General features: G+C 41.4%; 1 protein-coding gene across 1 annotated transcript in view; it reads right to left on the bottom strand.

The window, feature by feature from the left end:
* Positions 1-2,689: 2,689 nt before the first annotated feature.
* The window catches only part of WDFY1 (WD repeat and FYVE domain containing 1), a 35,882-nt gene continuing 19,826 nt past the window's right edge, over positions 2,690-18,745 (bottom strand). Inside the window, exons 7-12 of the mRNA XM_063132224.1 lie at positions 17,487-17,613; positions 16,000-16,105; positions 13,767-13,868; positions 11,720-11,850; positions 9,168-9,276; positions 2,690-6,833 (exon numbers count right to left, since the gene is read on the bottom strand). Coding sequence (XP_062988294.1) covers positions 6,774-6,833; positions 9,168-9,276; positions 11,720-11,850; positions 13,767-13,868; positions 16,000-16,105; positions 17,487-17,613 — 635 coding nt within the window. The 3' untranslated portion in view covers positions 2,690-6,773. The remainder of the gene's footprint in view (positions 6,834-9,167; positions 9,277-11,719; positions 11,851-13,766; positions 13,869-15,999; positions 16,106-17,486; positions 17,614-18,745) is intronic.

Raw genomic sequence — 18,745 nt, 5'->3', positions numbered from 1 at the left:
GGAATCTCAGGAAGTGTTAAAAAGCTCTGATGCTCTTCGAAAGCTCACCCTGCACGTATGTGCCAACAAACTCTGTATTACAGAAACCCCACAAGCCTCCAGTCACCTCCTTCTAAGGAAACTGGATCTTGAATAAGTTCTAGAACCTGCTCACCACTCAGAAGTGGGGTACACAGGTGTAACACTAGCAAACTTGGGAGATCCATTTTCTAAGTAACCCAGAACAGGTATAGGCACCAGGTAAATGCTAGTATTGGATTTAGCTTGGTATTCCAAAAATGGCTTCATTAATGTAGGGTCTGGGATGGTTCTGTGTTACACAAGTAACCTCTGTTTTGTCCGTGCAGTCCCTGGGGTTGGTCCTGCCCTTCTGATCAATGCAAAATAGTGAAGCATTTCACTTGGGCTTATTGCCCAGTTGACAAGCAGCTCAGGTGAAGGACTTGGTTTCCAACTAATATTTGCCGTCTGAAAGCCACTGCTATTAAATGGCCACAAATCCAGATATTCTAGTTGAACTGGTTTGTGGATTTCCTTCGCCTTTGTAATTGGCTTATTCATTACTTTTGCATTAACCGTAGCATTGGGTTGAATACAATGTTAGTCCTACTTAGGGCAACTAAAATGATTAAGGGGCTGGAGCATCTTCCCTGTGCAGGAAGGTTACAACAGCTGGGATTGTTTAGTTTGGGAAAAAAGGAGGCTAACGGGAGACATGATAGAGGCAGTATAGTAATCAAATGAATGAATAGTGGCAGAAGGCTTCTTCTTGTGTTTTTTAAACAGTAAAACTTACTGAAAGCCCTGCAACTGCTGGCAGAGCCATGAGGCAGGCTGCATGCAGCCTCCCAAGCACTTTCTGGAACAGGATGGCCTAACCCTCCTTTGGGCATAATCTGCTGCTTGCAGCAAGGTGGGAGAAATTCAAGGGGGGTGGGTGGAGGGAAGACGTTTGTGTGTGGGGTGGTGGTGATTAGCTGAAGCCACTGAGCTTCTGCAGAAGCTCACTTTCGGGACGTCTTTTGCATCTGGCCCACCTCTCCTGTAAAGTTACTTCTGATCACATGATGGGTCTGTCCAATTTCCAGTTGAAAACAGCTCACTGAAATAGGGAACGGGGAAGCAGGCAAAACCCCTCTACTGTAGCTCCATTTTATGTTCAAGCTTCAGTCATTTAATAATGCAACATCTGGTGCTAGTAATATACATTTTGTGTGCATTTTCTTATCAAACAGAAATTGGGCTGTGCGTGATTATTAGTTGACATACATTTAAACTGGGCAGCGTTCCCTAACCTAGTGCTGTCCAGTTGAACTGGATCCACACTCACACAGCCAATGGTCATGCTGGTTGGGGATGATAGGAGTTGTAGTTCAACATATCTGGAGGGTGCCAGGTTGGAGGAGGACAGAACAGTTTTACCACACCTGAGCTTTACCTGAAGTCAGCTCGTATTGTACATAGCTTGGATTAGCCAAATATTCTTGCTCTCCCATTGGACGACGCCAGATAAAATGTCTTCATAATTTATGGAAGGCCTTCTCCAAGGTCAATAAAAAAGCCATCTGAACATCTCTCCTTCCCCCACGAGTTGCAGTGTGTTAAGGGAACAGATGGTGTTGGATGAACTTCTCTTATCCTTGGATCAAATGAGATAGCTCCAAATTGAATTTCCTGCCTAATGCTTCATTAGCTTGATACACTTGTAATTCCCACCATCTCAACTATCTTCCTTGTTCCTTAAATTACGGACTAGAATATTACTTCTTCATTCATCAAGCATGCTCAGATCAAATTCATTCATGCTTTAACTAGTGCCCTTGAGGCATCTGAAGAAATTCCATGTTTGGGTTGTTTGGATTCATTTCTGTAAATAGCATCCTGGTGCTGTATTGTCATTTGTTCTCCTGTAGGTATGTCTCTTGTTTTCTCCTCTAGTGTTTCACCTCTTCACTTTTTGCTGACATCCTGACATCCTGAAGGAGGACAGGGCCTCTCCTATACTTTGATTAGTTGCAAACAAGAAACTGCAGGCTAAATTGCCCATGCCCAAGTTTCACCTTCTACTAGGACACAACAGCCACAATGGCAGGGTATTAGGGCCACACTACCCCATAATTTTGAGTAGACTATGCAAACAAGTTTCTAATGTTCTCCCAGGGTGGATCACACATTATTCTCCTGTCTGCACATACAGCATGGCAATAAGTAACACAGTCATCCAGCTCAGGGCTGATTCACACATGTAGTCAGCCCATATTTCATCACTCCCGACTTGCACTTGAACATATGGATTATCGCTATTGAAAATCAAGTGTGTCAGGTGATAATGAAAGCTCTGTATGTGCTGATTTGATAAAATGATTGTGTGAATTACCAGTTAATGGTGCTGCCTTTGCATAATGAATGTGCGCATGTGAGTTCACCGAACATATTTTGAACTTTGGGATTTCATAAGCAACTGAATTAGATGAATAGCTTCTTTTTAGACCGGAGAGATGGTGGTTGTGGGAAGAGCTTTTAGCTATAGGATGACTAATACGTTTTAGGAAAGAAAGAAAAAATAAGAATATGAAAATGCAAACTAAACACAGATTAATGGTTTAATAAATCTGGCATGATACAGCCGCAATTAAAATCCATTTATAAAATCTCAGTCTTTTAACATGGAACCATGAGCTGAGAAAACCCCTCATGCAAGAGGGGCTTGAAAATCATACTGTGCATTTCAGGACAAGTGAGTGAATGAATTCTGCCTAATCTCAAGGGACACAAAGTATACAGGTGTAATAAGTAGCTGGAAATGCAAAACAAGAAATTCACGAAGTAATGCAGCATTCTTCTGTGAAACAGGAAAGTCCAGTCTCTGCAATCCACCACCACAGGCAAGCGTAGAATACATTCATCATCCATCTCTCACGTTTTCAGGAGTGCAGCCCAATATGAAAGGGAAAAAAAAATCTCTTGGCACTGCAGGAACAAATAGCCACCCAAGCGAATTTTTGGAAGCTTCCCCTCCCTTTCTTGGCGTGGTGTTTGCTTGCTCTGTGCATTTTATATCCGACTCTCATTCTTGTGTTTAAAAACATTCCAGAGCATTGCACAACAATCCAATGGATACTTTGAAGTAAGACCCACTAAGTTCAATACGACCTATGTGTAATTCTAAGTGGGGCTGTGGAGGACAAAGTGGCAGATACTCCACCACTTCCAAAGTCTTGCTGCGTCATGCCGTCAGGGCAGAAGACGCATTGTGTAAGTGGGGTTTTTGTTGTGATCCTGCAGTGTTGTTTTTAATTACATACCCATTGGTTCTAGAGGTAGAGGGGAAATTTCTTTGTCTGCTCCAGGTTTGCAGGGAAGGGTGGCTGATCCTGGACCTCTCTGGCAAACAGAAGGGTTTTTGATTCAGCTGATCCCCTTTGTTCCACCCCTTCCCTTTAAATGATGCATTTGGGGGGCTTACCAGAGGTGGTATAGCTATGCTCACAGAGCTTTTCACAGGCCTGCCTGAGGCTTCTGGGGTGGATAAGCAAAGCACCTTCACCTGACCCAACCCTCCCTTGGATGGATGTGTGAGAGGGTTAGATTTGCTCTACACCTTTCTAAATAAACATGTGCTTAGGCTTGCAGCCATAGTCTTTCCTAGTTCCTTTTTAGAGCACACTTAGAGAAAGTATCTAAATTAAACCACATATTAAAGACAATTAAAAGTGTTTTAAAGATTTTGTTCTCTTGTTCTCGAGTGTAGTAACATAACCCACCACTCAGCTGACGTTATGCATTCTCCATTTCTCACAATTAAAGCCACTCCTACCAGGACCATTGGTTCTACTGCAGCCATTTAGATGGCAGTTCAGTTCTGCCCTATCCTTTTGGACAATCTTTTGAATAAAACACCCCTCACACAGTGAGGAGGTATTCTCCCTCTCCCCCAAAGGATAGGTCATCAGAAGAGGGGAAAATTACTACCAGGAAATATTTGTTTTTTATTGAACAATAATCAAAGTTCTTTTTCAAAAGACAGGAGGGGGAACAACAAACAGCAACGATGAAGTCTCAGATAATGAAGGATACAGTATTTCACAGGAACACAGCTATCGGACGAAAATACATTAGTACTTGCCGCTCCCCAGTGAAGAAAGGTTTTCGGGGTGGATGGGAATGGGGTCAGTATGTCAGGTTTAATGAATTGCACATTCAAAGTTACAGTTACTTTTACAGTGCACAGCATGATTCTTATTATTAGCCTTCCTTCCATCCCTCTCCCCACCCCAGTAATATTTTTTCTATACAAAAGCAAGCCATTTTGTCTTCAAAAGCAAGCCATATTGAGTCAGTTGGAGAACTTCAGTGTATGGGGGTGTGCAAACAAACTGGTCTTTTGCCAACCAAATTTCTCTAGCTATCCAGCTGAGGTCCAGAGTTTAATGTTAATTCTATTCATTACAAAAGATATATATTTTCCTTCAGTCATGGAGCAAATTCAGCATCCTTTGGCAAAATATCGGTGAAAGATAATGAGTGCAATTGCCAAGAGGTGAAAGCTGATATTCTGTAGTATATACTGCTAATCATTAAGAGGGCAGACACTTGAGTAACAGAATCTATTAGGTATGCAAAAGTATGGATGCTGGGAACTTGCCTGCTACTAGCAAGTTAGCTCAAGTTCTCAAGGATGAAAATGGGGATGCAAAGTAACTGCCATTTAAAGGGGGAAAGATACAGATGCAGGTCAAGTAATGCTTCCTTAACACAGATGCACATTTCCAGATAAAGGAAACTTTTTCTCTGGGCACTGAGGTGAAGTAACTCATTCTGCTTTAATCCATACATGTTAAGTTCCATTCCTCACACAGTTCAATAAGGCATTGAGTAATAAGGGTTTGCCACTTCGATGGGGCCATATTCTTAGGCATTATGAACAGATCAGCTTAGTAAAATACTCTCTTCCTGCGCTATTCTTCTTTAAACTAATATGCAGGTGAAGTTGCTGAAATGTGTGATCGTGCCTTCGTATTTATTCCTCCCCACCACACCATAACCCAAATGGAAATATTAACTCAGAAGATCAGGAACAATGGTGTCTTTCCTAAGGTGTCAGGCTGCAATCGGAAAACCAAAAGCTCAGAAAACTGTAATGCGTAACATTGATTTATCCAGATCTTATGACAATTTCCTACAGCAACATAGTTTAAGTAACATTTCAGATTAGTATACTTCCCTTCCTCATATGCATCTCCCTAATACAGAGAACAAAAATAATAATTGAACACTTGATGCTTTAGGGGATTTACACTAAAACGATCTACAATAAACACCAGCCTCGTGACAGTTTTCCATGAGAAACACTAAGAAATCCAACCCCACCAGCACAATATTTTCAGTAAGGACCTCTAAAGATAAACAGGAAGCTATACAATGGGATAAATATTGCTATCTAATCAGAGGGAGCTTGAGCAGTCCAGACATATTAGCTTACATGAACTCATTTTTGCCATAGATTTTAACTGGTGTTCAGGCAAACAACGATGATTTTATTTCATTAATATTGGTGAACCCACACAAGATGTTATGAAGCTATATTCCACTGCCCCCATCAATTTAAAGTTAACAATGCTAATGCTGCAACCCCTCAAAAGGAACAGAGTGGTGACTTAAAATGAACACAGGCTACAAAAGATAATCCCCTTCTCCTTACAATTCTGTAGTGTAACATGATAAACTAGTTTCATTTTCAAAACTAATGAGGACTTTTAATCTCACAACTTTCTGCCACTACTCATTCCTACCATCTTTAATTACAGGAACCTGGATCTAAGCCCCCTGTAAAATGCTAGTTATTGCCGAAATGTTTTTTTAATAATCACATTCAGGACTTGATCAGTAAGATCAAGATGATGCTTCATTAATGTGCCTTTTTTTGGGAAGTTCCTCGTCACCTGCAAACCCCCACCCCCCAAGGCTCTGGGCTGTATCTTAGGGGTGGGGGAAGAACACAGCAGCCAGTTCACTCCAAGTATACTGGCTGTCAAATTCACTTGCCTCTATCTTAACATACAAGGCATAAGATGTGACATATCACTTTGCTGATACCATCATGGATTTTGGTATTTTGCCAGGTACAAAAATCTACTCAAAAGATAACTTGGAGATAATATTCACGCAGTCTGAACAACTCCAAAGGGACCAACAACAAATAGTTGTAGAAAATACTCCAAAAAATTCTACCAACCTTCTCAACCTTATTGCAATGCTGCTGGGGAAAGAAGGAAAAAAGTGGGGTTTTGTGTTTGTTTCCTGCTGGCAATATTGTCTGTGAGCCAGCCTTCACAGTGACTGTTCATAAGACAAAACTAGCCCACAGGGACGGATTACAAGGACTGAGAATAAGTTACTACTATTTGCACATGTTCTGTTGTCACTAGGCTGACTGTAACGCTTAGCCACTGTACAATATTTCAGCAGAGAAAAGCACATTGAACACTACAAGTAAATCATGTTAGGAGTGGTCTTTCTCAGCCAGATGGTTTCATTGCACTTAAAAGTCTTCTTTTCTGTGTTTGTGTTCCACAGGCGATGAACTTGTAGCTGAGCCCCTCCGCTGTTTCTGGTAAGCCCCGAGGGAGAATTCTGCTCCACCAAAAGGGAGGCCGGCCGTCTTGAGAAAACAGCATTCAGAGTCAAGCAGCCGACATTTTTGTGGCAAGAGTCACTGAAGGGAGTGTATCCATTTGGTGCACAAGGTAGTTTATCTTGTTATCCTGGCAAGATCAACGGGAGGCAAAGCCAGTCGCTAGGCCGCAACCCACTACTGGTGTCATGTCCCATATCTGAAGAACAAGGCGCAGAAGAAAAACGTGTCTCTGTGTAATCTATAGCAGCAACCTTTTCAGACCCATCACCCACTTTTAGCTCAAACATACATTTGGGGACGTATTTCCTGATTTTTCACCTTATATTTGTACATCGGTAGCGCCATTGTTGCAACCTATCTTAGGTCAGGCTGTGACCCATAAGGGCCCCAACACACCAGTTGTAATGACTATACATAATTGGTCTTCAACTGATTTAAAATATTTATACCATATAAATACCATCAGATATTTATTTACGAAACTAAATATACAATTAAATAATTAAAAGACCATTACAGTATGAACAAAACAGAGAAAAGGAAAAAGGCAATGCAGCAAACAACAGAAGGTAAGAACAATTTCACTTCCAGTTTGAGTAAGTCAGTCAGTTATTTAAAGCTAGTATTTTGTACCATAGATGCTTACCAGTCAGGGCTTATTACAAGCTTGTCATTCAGAACACAATGTAGAAAGTCTACATTGGATTCAGGCCAGCAAATAGGGAGGATGGAACAGAAAACACTGTTTAAAAACTATTCTTTCCAAAGCTATAGTTATCCAAATAAGGTGTGCAGAAGAAAGCTTCAATTATCTTTCTTCAGCCATTTTTTTTTTAAAAAAATACTCTTGGGAAATGCTCCAGATCTTACTGTATAAACAGCAAACACTTAATAGCAGTTCATTCACTTCTTAAAAACACTGAGATAGTTTATTTGCAAAGTTCAGGGGGAGATTTTGGTAAGTAAATAGCTTTTGTGTTTTTAAAAACAAACGAACAAGGCCACTTGTTCAGAAAACTAAGTAAATTAGGCTGGTGATATTGCCAGGCGAAATTAGTCAACATTCACAGAGGGAGAGGTTGACCCATGTGTATTGGGCATGACAACTAAGAAGTATATGCCGGATTACTGGATGCTGGAGCTAAACGGATTACAGCTATCTTAATCCTGCCCAATTTGTGAGTTTTTCAAAGGTTATCTGGTTGACAGTTTTTGGAGGCAGAGTGTTCATTTAAATGTATATTTGGTCTGATTCACCAAGGCAATAGTTGTGTTCTTAAAACACAGAAGTGATACACAAGAGGGGACAACCATTGCTTCTTTGTTCCAGAATCTTTAGCAGAGATTTTTAATTTATTTTTACATTTATATCCCATCTGTCTTCCTCCAAGGAACCCAAGACGGCGTACATAATCCTCCTCCTCTCCATTTTTATCCTCACAACAACAACCCTGTGAAGTGGGTTGGGCTGAGAGTTTGTGACCGAGTGGGGACTAGAACCCGGACCTCCCGACTCCCAGTCCAACACTCTAGCCACTACACACTGGCTAATTAATTCAATCAAATGGTAATCACCGTTTTGAGTTGGAGTCTAGATGCAGACTGCATGTTGTAACACCAAGCCATTTTTGTTTGTTTTGTTTTTTCTCTTCTTTCTACCCCCTGCTTTGCATTTCATGATGAAACGTTCTGGGGAGCAAAAAAGCTTGCTCCCAATTTTGTGACATTTTTGGTCCTAAAGCCCACCTGTGAATTTTGCCATTTCCTTATGGACCAATATGACTTCCTTTGCTTTTTATACAGTAACCCCAGTTACAAAAACAAACAAATTTTACTATACTATGGATGACAAATCTTTACAATTCAAAAAAGCAGGCACATAGCTAAATGAGCGCAGGGCATCTGCAGGAGAACGCCTTGGATCCTCTACTGATCTAGCAGGAGCTAGAAATAAATATTCCTGTTTCAACATAGGGCATTGGCAGAGCACTAATAGGGAATCAGGGTGCTGCTTTCTTCACAGTCTTTTAGCATTCAAGAAGGCTGTCAAGACTGATCTCTTCCAGCAGGCCTATCCAGTAGAATTTTAGGATATTTTAGGATGCTTTTAGGATTTTTTAAACGGTGTATACCATGTTTTTAATCAATATTTTTGGGTTTTGTGCTTATTGTTGTTCCCCGCCTCGATCCAATTGGAGAGGCGGGTAAGAAATAAATTTATTATTATTATTATTATTATTATTATTATTATTATTATTATTATTATTCACTGCATACATCTGACAGAGATGGTTCGAAGGAAGCTCATTCCATCTCACATCAACCCCAGATAAAGGTGGAAGCAGGATAGCACAAACAGATACTGAACCAACTCTATCTCTGTAGAACTGATCTACAATTTATTCAGGCTTTTCCTTAGTCCCTCTGAATATTTTCATATCTACTAAACTTGGGTTTCTGAAGCTGTGTATGCTAATTGCTAGGTCACTAGGACATTCTGGTCAAGACAGAAGAAGGAAAAAGGTCTTACCTTCACTACACGATCACTTCCACATGTCACCATGAGTCCCCTGGAGATGTCCATGGACATATGGGAAATGTTGTGTTTTCCTTCGTGAAAAGTTGCCAAAGAAGTGCGACTTGAAGAGGGGGGGAGGGAAGTAAGGTTAAACAAAGGGTTGCTTTCTAAACAGTGTTCAAGCCAGGCACAGGACATTTCAATTCACAAAACACTTGAGGGAAGTAAGGTTTCAGAAAAGCTATTATGTCACATCCATGATTAGCATATGAAGGACCTTTGAATGACCAGTTCATTAGAAGTCCTAATCAGTTTTAAATATGCAAGAGTGAAATATTCAGACAGTTGCACCCACTGTTGGTTTGTAGAAATCTTCAGTAGTTGTGCCTTATATACCTCTCTCTTTTTATAAAAAAAAAATGTTTGAAGTCTCCTGCAGCCTTAGTCATGGACTAATGTAGATGTCATACTGCAGGGATGGGGAACTTCTGACCAATAGACCAGATATGGCTCAAGGGGTTTTTCAATCCACCCTGTATAGTTTACTCCTGAGTGGACATGCATAGAATTGGGCTGCGGCTTGCATGTGGGAAAATGTCCACATTGGTATGTATTACACCTGCACCTGCCCACTGCACCCTTAGGCCTGCCCACTGCCAAACTGCAGTTCTCAAGACCCTTCCCAAATTGGAATTCAGCCCCTGGGCCAAAAAAGGGTGATCACCTCTGTTGTAATGCCTTAAAAAAATGATCTCTTCTTGATCCTCCCAGAGTGCAGGACACGGAATAATGCACTCAAGTTACCGGAAGCCAGATTCTGGCTGGACATCAGGAAAAACTTCCTGACTGTTAGAGCAGTACGGCAATGGAACCAATTGCCTAGGGAGGTTGTGGGCTCTCCCACACTAGAGGCATTCAAGAGGCAGCTGGACAGCCATCTATCAGGGATGCTTTAAGGTAGATTCATGCAATAAGCAGGGGGTTGGACTCGATGGCCTTATACGCCCCTTCCAACTCTACTATTATATGATTTTATGAGGTTAAGGTGGTCAGCTGCTACCTTACATAGAATACTTCTCCAACATCATAAGAACATAAGAAATGTCATGCTGGATCAGACCAAGGGTCCATCAGTTCAAGTCAATTGTAAATCCACATGAACTGATGTGGTACGGGGTCTAAACTACTTTGTGTACTTACAGGGCAGCAAGGATGTTTCAATTCATGGCCATAGCTCAGTGTGATAGAGCACATGCTGCCTGAAGCCCTGGAGAGCCACTGTCAATCAAGTGTCAACAATACTGGGCTAGATGGACCAATGGTCTGACGCAGTATAAGGCAGCTTCCTGTGCTCCTATACTGGCAGTTTAAATGTTATAACTTCTTTGTAACATAGTTTGCATTTCTAATGAAAAGCTAAAGGCTGCCTTTCAGCTGGCATTTGTTAAACAAATGTTTTAAGTGTTTGGAACCTCTGCATGTTTACTCCAAAGTAAGTTCTAGTGAGCTCCAGTGCCTCAATAGCTCTGAAGTTATTGCAGTACTTGAAGAACGTGCTGAAGTGCTAACATCATCTGTAGTTGGGTACAGCTGGAAATTAGGCAGTGTTTTATAACAGGAATACAGCAGATTTCTTTCCCTCCACATCCCTTTTCATCAGAGATCTTTGCTTATTTTAAAAAATAAAACCTTTTCAACTGAGTTTGCTCAGTAGGCATTAAGTGCAAAGCAGTATCTGTTTATGATAACATGACTGGATCAGATCCACTTGCCATGGAGGCTGTTGATGGAGCAAACAAATCATGACTCCGAGGGCCTTCAGTGAAAAAGCTAACATGCCCAAAATCTAATTTTTTCATGAATGTTGATTGAAAAACAAATAACCCCCAGTGTAGCTTTCCAAACCCAAAGGCGTTTACACTTATCCTGCTTGGAAAGAGTGTCATCTGAGAATAGTCTCTATTCTATAAAGACTCACGCTGCCGTTTTTTGTTTTTTTTTAGTCTTTAAGGTACCAGTGGCCTTGAAAAACTGGTCATTCTGTCATCATTTTTGTAACAGTATTTGTCAGATAGAAAATTAAAATGCAAAGGTTCCTGGCCAAAATCTACACTTTCCACTTATATAGAATGCAGGGTGGATGGGAGAGAAGAGAAGAAAAGCCTGAAATGTTTCAAAATGGAAGGAAAGACCTGTCAAAACCATGGAATGAATCTCAGGTGAAACAGAAAAACCCAATCTACATAAATCCTTAGTTATGTAGTTTCATCAGATAATATCTATGTTGATAAATACAAATAATATTGTTGGGCTCTCACTGCAGAACGAAAACTCGGCAAACAATCACAGCCATAATATCTAGATGCCTGCATATAACTAACTTTAGAGAAGGCACATCAGAACAGCAATATAAAAAATAAGCTCTCCACTGTATATAAGAACCGTAGCTCTAACCTGGCTTATTTGCTAAAGGATTTCTACTATACCAAGAAAGAGATCAAATTCTTCCAACGTGAGCGTGTCAATACATGAAACATCAAGGAGCCATTTCTAAGGGTACTCACTCTTCGTCTTTGATTGAATCAAAGCAGGAGTCACAGACCCGGACCTGGAATTCAAAGCCCATTATGGGGTAGCTGGAACGTTTTGTGCTGCATTTGCCACAAACTGCCTTGCCACATTTCCTACAGTGATGCTGGATGAAGGAATCAAAATGAAGAAACAATAAGAAAAAAAAGAGAGTTTTTAAACCAAACCAAACCAAGCACAAGAAAGGGAACTACTGAATGCTCACAGTGCTTCCAGGTACTAGCTGAGGCCAACTGTGAGAAATCCCCCACCCCTCAACCAGAGAAGAGGTGCACACTCCCTGCTCCTTACTCCACTGGTCTCCACAAGGCTCCCCCCGCCCCTCGGAAAAAGGTCTCGGATGAAGATCTTGCTTCACATATAGGTTCCTAAGGGAACAGGTGGTCAAGTAGACACCCTGGTCCAGACCATTTAGGTCCTTGTAGGGTTAACACAGCACTTTGAATTGTGCCCAGAAACAAATAGGGACCCAGTTAAAATCTTTTAAGGTCTTGTATAGTCATGCTGCCATCAGAAGAGCTACTTTATTGCCACATCATGGATGAGGAGGTGTGTGTGTGTATGGCTGGGGTGAGGGGAAGGTGGGGAGAAACAGGCTACTACTGGCACAAATATAGTGCTAAGGAATGAATCTACACCAAACAGGATATAACACTTTGAAAACAGTTTGAAAACTCTATATGGAGTGTGTCCTGGGCCTCAACAGTTGTCAATACCGTTATAAATCGTTTTAAAACAGTAGTGTAGATCCTGCCCTAGTTACCAACTTCACAGCTTTCCATACAGAGACACACAGGATTCTGCTGGCACCAAAACTCATCTACCCTATTTTTTCAATGCACTTTTTCCCCCATATAAAGATGCACTTTTTTCCCCATACAAACATCTCTAAAAACGGGGTGCGTCTTAGAATCACGGGTGTATGTTGGGGTTTTTTTTTTTCTGTTGGTGGTACTGAAATCAGTGTGCATCTTACAATTGATGGCGTCTTACAATCGAAGAAATACGGTATCTATCTATTATTAACATTTATATGGCACCTTATCTGCCAAAAAGCCATCAAGATGGTGTACAACAATTGAAACATTAAAAACTGTAAAATACAATCATGAACATTAACATATTGTATTAACAATAATACAATCATGAACATTGTTTTTAAATGGATACTGTTGTTTTTATACTGTTGTTTTTTATGTTTCTGATGGTTTTTAAATTTTGTATACTTTTTAATGTTTACTGTTTTTAACTTTTGTAAACCGCCCAGAGAGCTTTGGCTATGGGGCGGTATATAAATGTAATAAATAAATAAATAAACAAACAGTAAAACATTAAAGTTATCCACTTTAAACTGAAAAGATGTGTCTTCACAATGGTTCTAAATGCTGAGAGAGTCGGGGGTCAATTGTAGTTCTTGAGGGAGCACATTCGATAATACGCAGACACAAGGGAGAAGCCCTTTCATACATGCCTGGAAAACAGGCCTCGGGGAAACTGCACCCTCCAAAGGGCCTCTCTCCCAGGCAGGTTTATAGTCCCTTACATAGCCAGGTCCTTAGCTGTTTACAAGTTTTGAATTGCGCTCAGAAAGCCATTGGCATGCAGTGAAACTCTTTCAAGATGGATGTAATACACTCCTGATACCGTGCACCCCAGTTAGCAGCGTAGCTGCTGCATTTTCCACCAACTGAAGCTTCTGGACACTCTTCAGAGGTAGCCCCACGTAGACCAAATTGCAGGAGTCTAAACGTAATGCAATCAAGGCGTAGGTAACTGTTGCCAAGTCAGACTGATTCAGGAAGGGTTGCCCTGACTGTGCAAACGCACTCCTAGCCAATGCCGTTACCTGAGGATACAGGGGTAGCGTGGGATCAAGGAGCAGTCCTAAGCTACGGACCGGAACTTTCAAGGGGAGCACCACCCCTTCCAAAACTGGTTGCACACCAATCCCTGAGTCAAGCTTTCAACCCACCCACACCACCGTTGCCATGTCTCGGGTTAACCTCAGCGGCACAACCTCACCTGCCTCAGCCCCAGTGTCTTTGTGTCCCACATCTGCTTTATGTTCCAGAAGAAGGGCTGTTCACATTTCTGACAGGAATCGCTTTCCAACCACTGAGGCGCCTGGAAACAGAAGGGCCAGCAGAAGAATTTAAATCTATCACTGGAAAAACAAAGGAAAAAAGCAAAGGAAAAACCTTCCCCCTCCCAACCCCTAAACATGTCGCTGGAATTAAAGAGTCTGTTTCCACTCCCACACCCTTTTCATAAGCAACAAAATTAGAAAGACATTAAGGTCTGTAAGTTGAAAGATGGAGGCTGTTAAAGCAGTGTCCCTGAAATCCAAGCATGCCTTATAAAATGTGCCACCCTCCAGACGTAATTAGACCAATTTAGTGACAAGCTGCGTACATGAGGGACTGTTGTGCGTCTGGCTGTCTCCGGGATCTCTGTTTGCCTCCCACACTTTGCCCTTCGCGGTGGCATTTTTCGCTACCGCCATGTTAATGAGGAAGACTTCTTTACTACGTCTGAATTATTAGCTTGCTGCAGGGGTTTAACACTCCCCAGTTTTCAGCGTTTCGGTGATTAAGAAGAGATACCAAGTAATTGGAAAAGCTGAAGCTTTCCACAGTCAAATAATTATGCCCTCCGTTTTTCACTCATAATCTGACGTTAAACATGTTCCATTCTTGTTTCTGAACACTACAGATGTCATTTAACGTAATTAACTTGCCTGGGACTATCTTCTGTATGTGCATTTGTGTCTATTCCTGTCCTCTCTGCGAATGGGGCTACTTAGAAAATCACGGAAGGGCTAGAATGTTCCCTAAGCCACTTTCCTAAAGGTAGGCACTAGTAGTTTAGCCCAACCAAAGAGGCCTTTTAGGGCAGAAGATTTTCATGTGTCAGTAGAAAAGAGCTAGACAATAAATTGCATGTATGGCCTACAAGTCATTTTGTGACTTGTAAGTTCTCATTACTATCCCATCTTGTGCTTAGGAAGAACAACTTCTGCTTTTGTGGCTGCTAAAAGAACCATGATGGCAACATCATAACACAAGCCCAGTTTGGTCACTTCCCGAGGGTATAGATTTCTCAAACAAAGATTCCATATTTCTGAGAAGATGACCAAAATAAAGAATCTCTCTAAATTAATACACGTCCAGAAGCAGTAGCTTGATACTTTATTCTTTTAAATATGTATCCCGCCTTTTGACCTACAGGTTCCCAAAGCAGCTATGCACTGGGCTCATGCAAGCAATATTCAAACCATCAAGAAATATGCATTCATATTCTTCGACTCATGATATGTTCCCAATATGAACTTTGGAACCCCCCGACTCATGCAGAAACGTTTCAAATATAAAGTTATGCCCAAAGTGCTGGCAACTGGTGTAGGAGGTAGTTAGGGGCAGTGGGGAGGGGCACCTGCTCCAAAAGCTCTTCTCTAACCCCATTTTGGTTTCTACAAATACCATTCGAACATCCCTCATTTATTACATTTATATCTGGCCTTTTTTCCTCTTGTATGAAACTCAGGGCGGCTTACATGGTCTTCCTCTTCTTCATTTTTTCCTCAAAGCAACAACCCTGTGAGATAAGTCAGGCTGAAATTCTGTGACTGACCCAAAGTCACTCAGTGAGCTTCATGGCCAATTGGGGACTAGAACCTGGATTTTTCAAGTTCCAGTCTGGCACTCTAACCGCTACACCACACTAGGGTTTAATGTTTTGGGGATCAGATCACACCTCTGCTATTCACAAGCTTTGTCAAGTCACTCGTCTTTTATCCTCACCAGTTTGCCTTTCTGTGACACTGGTGTTTTGTGACTAGCAATGGCCACTGGGGCAGTCATTTTGTGATAGTGCCCATGATATTACCTCAAAATTCCAATGCTTAGAGACTCCTGAGAATGGGGGAGTTTGCCTCAAACAACCCACAGTGGGTGGAGGAGGCCATTTTGAATATTCAAGCTGCCACCGCGGCTTATGTCATTCGAATCCAAGGTTGTGCAAGGATTAAACAACCCTCGCATAAACTCATGGCTTGTTTTAGGGTTATGTGATGGTTATTTACCCTTTGCACAACCTGCTGCCCACCAGGTTCGGACAACAGGACAAGTTGCAGTTTGAATATACAAAAGCCACCCGACATGTGGTGCAACCCACCGTGGCCTAAATAAGCCACAGGGGGCTGCAGTGATCATATGAACCAGGTCAGCCTCTTTGGTCTAGTGAAGAGGTTTCCTACCTCTTCTCTGCTAATATCCATATTCCAGACCGTGATCCCTCCATCAGCTGAACAAGACACCAATTGCCGTGTGAGCTGGAGGTAGCAAACAGCCTGCACCTTGTCACTGTGAAAAAGAAAATATTTTAACCCATAAGCTAAACACACAGAATCATGACCATGTTTTGTATGTGCGGCAGTTCAAAGAATTTGTCATTTAAACTTTAGTTCCATCTTAACATTTAGATTGATGCTTTCTGGGAATCTTTTCAAATGTCACATAACCTTAGATGTTGATTTTTTTAGGAGAGGAGGTGTTTGTGGTTGTTATTTGTTGCCATTAAAGGGCATTAAAGAGGTATAAGCTACGTCATGAGCAACGTCTCGGGCTGTCCTCCTTTCAGGATGCTTCTGTGACCCATTTGTAAATGAGGGGCAGATATTAAAACAGAATTTAGGGAGTGAATTTCCACCAACCTTGTTAATTTCACCTGCTAATTTCTCTCAATAGTCCAGCAGCCAAAGCCAGATTTTGGTTCCACCTTTGCCATTTTGGAAGCATAGTGCTTTTGAGCAGTTTTTGCATGTTATTCAAAATTGCATCACTTGTGCCGCTGAAACAGGAAAAGAACCTAATACCTTCCTACACGAGGGAGGACAATACTCATTTTCCTCTGCTCTAGTATAAACGTTTGTATGCAGAGAGGCCATTTATGCAGACTCTGAACATATATGGGGTAAAGTGTGTTGGCCACATACCTGCATTACTTGAATATTTGTAAATAACCTTATCTTGCAAAAATGAACTCTTTCACAGATGTTGATAAAGTGAGAGAAGGGAAGGAGAATTTCTATTGCATCTATTAACTGTTCAATAAATGATCCCTTAATTTTCTGCAGCTGGTCATTGGCATTATATTATCTTGTTGGAAGGCACTAGTGCAACAAGAGCAGTTATTGATACCGGGGCATCAACAAGAAAGTATTAAGCCATTGTGTCGTATCTTTTTCCAGCACCTGCTTTGCTAGGTTGCAATTCCACTGCATTCCCCTGGAGCACTGGAAAATTGAGGAGCTGTCAAGAAAGCTCTGAAACTTACCACTACTGGGGAAATGAATGCCAGTATGTCAAATACCATGGATGAATCTACTGCATTTATATCAACATGTTGTGCATACAAAGTATAGAGAAGTATGGTCTGCAGTAAGGTACAATGTATGGCTGGCTAAAATTAGGAGACGAAAAAGCATCTAGAGCCCCAAAGTTGAAATGTTTACCCCCCAGCTTCATCCACCTTTTAGGAAAATATTAAGAGGGCATACATTCAATCAGGCATTTAGGGAAAGCACTGAACCAAGGTTCTTCTGATGTGGAGCTTACTTGCTGCTGGGGGCCAGGAAGAGAGGTGGGGGTGGGAAGAGACACACAAAACAAAATCCCTCATCAATATGTTAAATACCACCAAGGACTGAACCAGTACCTACTGCAAAATTAAAACATTACATACTGATGGCCTTGAAGCAGCAGCGTCCGGCCTCTCCTTCCACCAATATCCCACATGATTATGCTGTTATCGGATGCTCCAGAGAAAAGTAGCCGCTGAACAGGATCCCACCACAGGGAAGCAATACTTCCTAGGGTAGGGAAGAAAAATATATTTTTCCCCATCTAGATGGAAGCAACAGCTGCTAGATTAACACTGCACTTGCTGTCCTGTCTTTTAGAGGGACCCATTTACTGTAGCAAAAGGAACAGCTGAACCAGAAGAGAGTAATACGGTGCAGGTCTTGCCTTATACTGAATCAGACCCTTGGTCTATCTAGCCCAGTATTGTTGGCACTGACTGGCAGCAGTGATGATGATGATGATGATAATAATAATAATATTTCTTACCCGCCTCTCCATTTGGATCAAGGCGAAGAACAACAATAAGTATAAAATACATAAAACTGAATTAAAAACATAGTATACATTATTAAAACATCCTAAAAAAAACAACCCCATCCTAAAAGCCTCCTTAAATTCCACTGGATAGGCCGGTAGGGTTTCAGGCACGTTTTCTCCCCCACCCCGCCATCTCTACTTGGAGACACTGGAGATTGAATCGGGAACGTTCTGCATGCAAAGGAGGGATCTACTACTGAGCTATGACCACTTCCTAGTTCACTGATGGAGAGAAAATAAAAAGCTATGCTTGGATGTATTTCTCATTTGTCTTGAACTTTGGACCCAACCCTACAAACCAGCATTCAGAGCAGCAAAGGGAGGGCAGTGAAGTAATTTTAGGTATGGATATCGACGTAGATGTTGTTCAGAACTTTCCATCTTCTCCAGTTACTAAATTGAACCTGATAGTTTGCAGTTAGCATGCTGGAGAAGGGCAAAGGAGACTCAAATTGAAATCTCCACTCGCCACAAAGCAAACTGGTGACTTCAGGGCAGGCCCTAACCGTTAGCTTAGGCTACTTCAAAGGATTGTTGTGAGGGGAAAAATTGAGAGGGGAACCAGGTGCACCACCTTGAACTACTTGAAGTTAAGATATAAAATAATAAGCAGACATAGGTTTCCCTCAACTAATCAGGAAAAGACACCTTGTCCCAAAAAGATTTAAACAGTGCAGCATAAATAAGTAACTAGGAAAGAAAGCCTTTTTGATAAGCAATGAATAAAATGCATTTATAAAAAATATTTTCCTGCAAAATTGCCAGAAATTAAATCAATTTATTTAAGACAGGTGTCGCTTTCATGGTCTGTGGTTACTTGGT

This window comes from Elgaria multicarinata, chromosome 8 (assembly GCF_023053635.1).
Source record: "Elgaria multicarinata webbii isolate HBS135686 ecotype San Diego chromosome 8, rElgMul1.1.pri, whole genome shotgun sequence".
NCBI classification, from domain to species: Eukaryota; Metazoa; Chordata; class Lepidosauria; order Squamata; family Anguidae; genus Elgaria; species Elgaria multicarinata.
The sequence above is the reverse complement of the archived record's forward strand: the minus strand, read 5'-3'. Positions and strand labels throughout refer to the sequence as shown.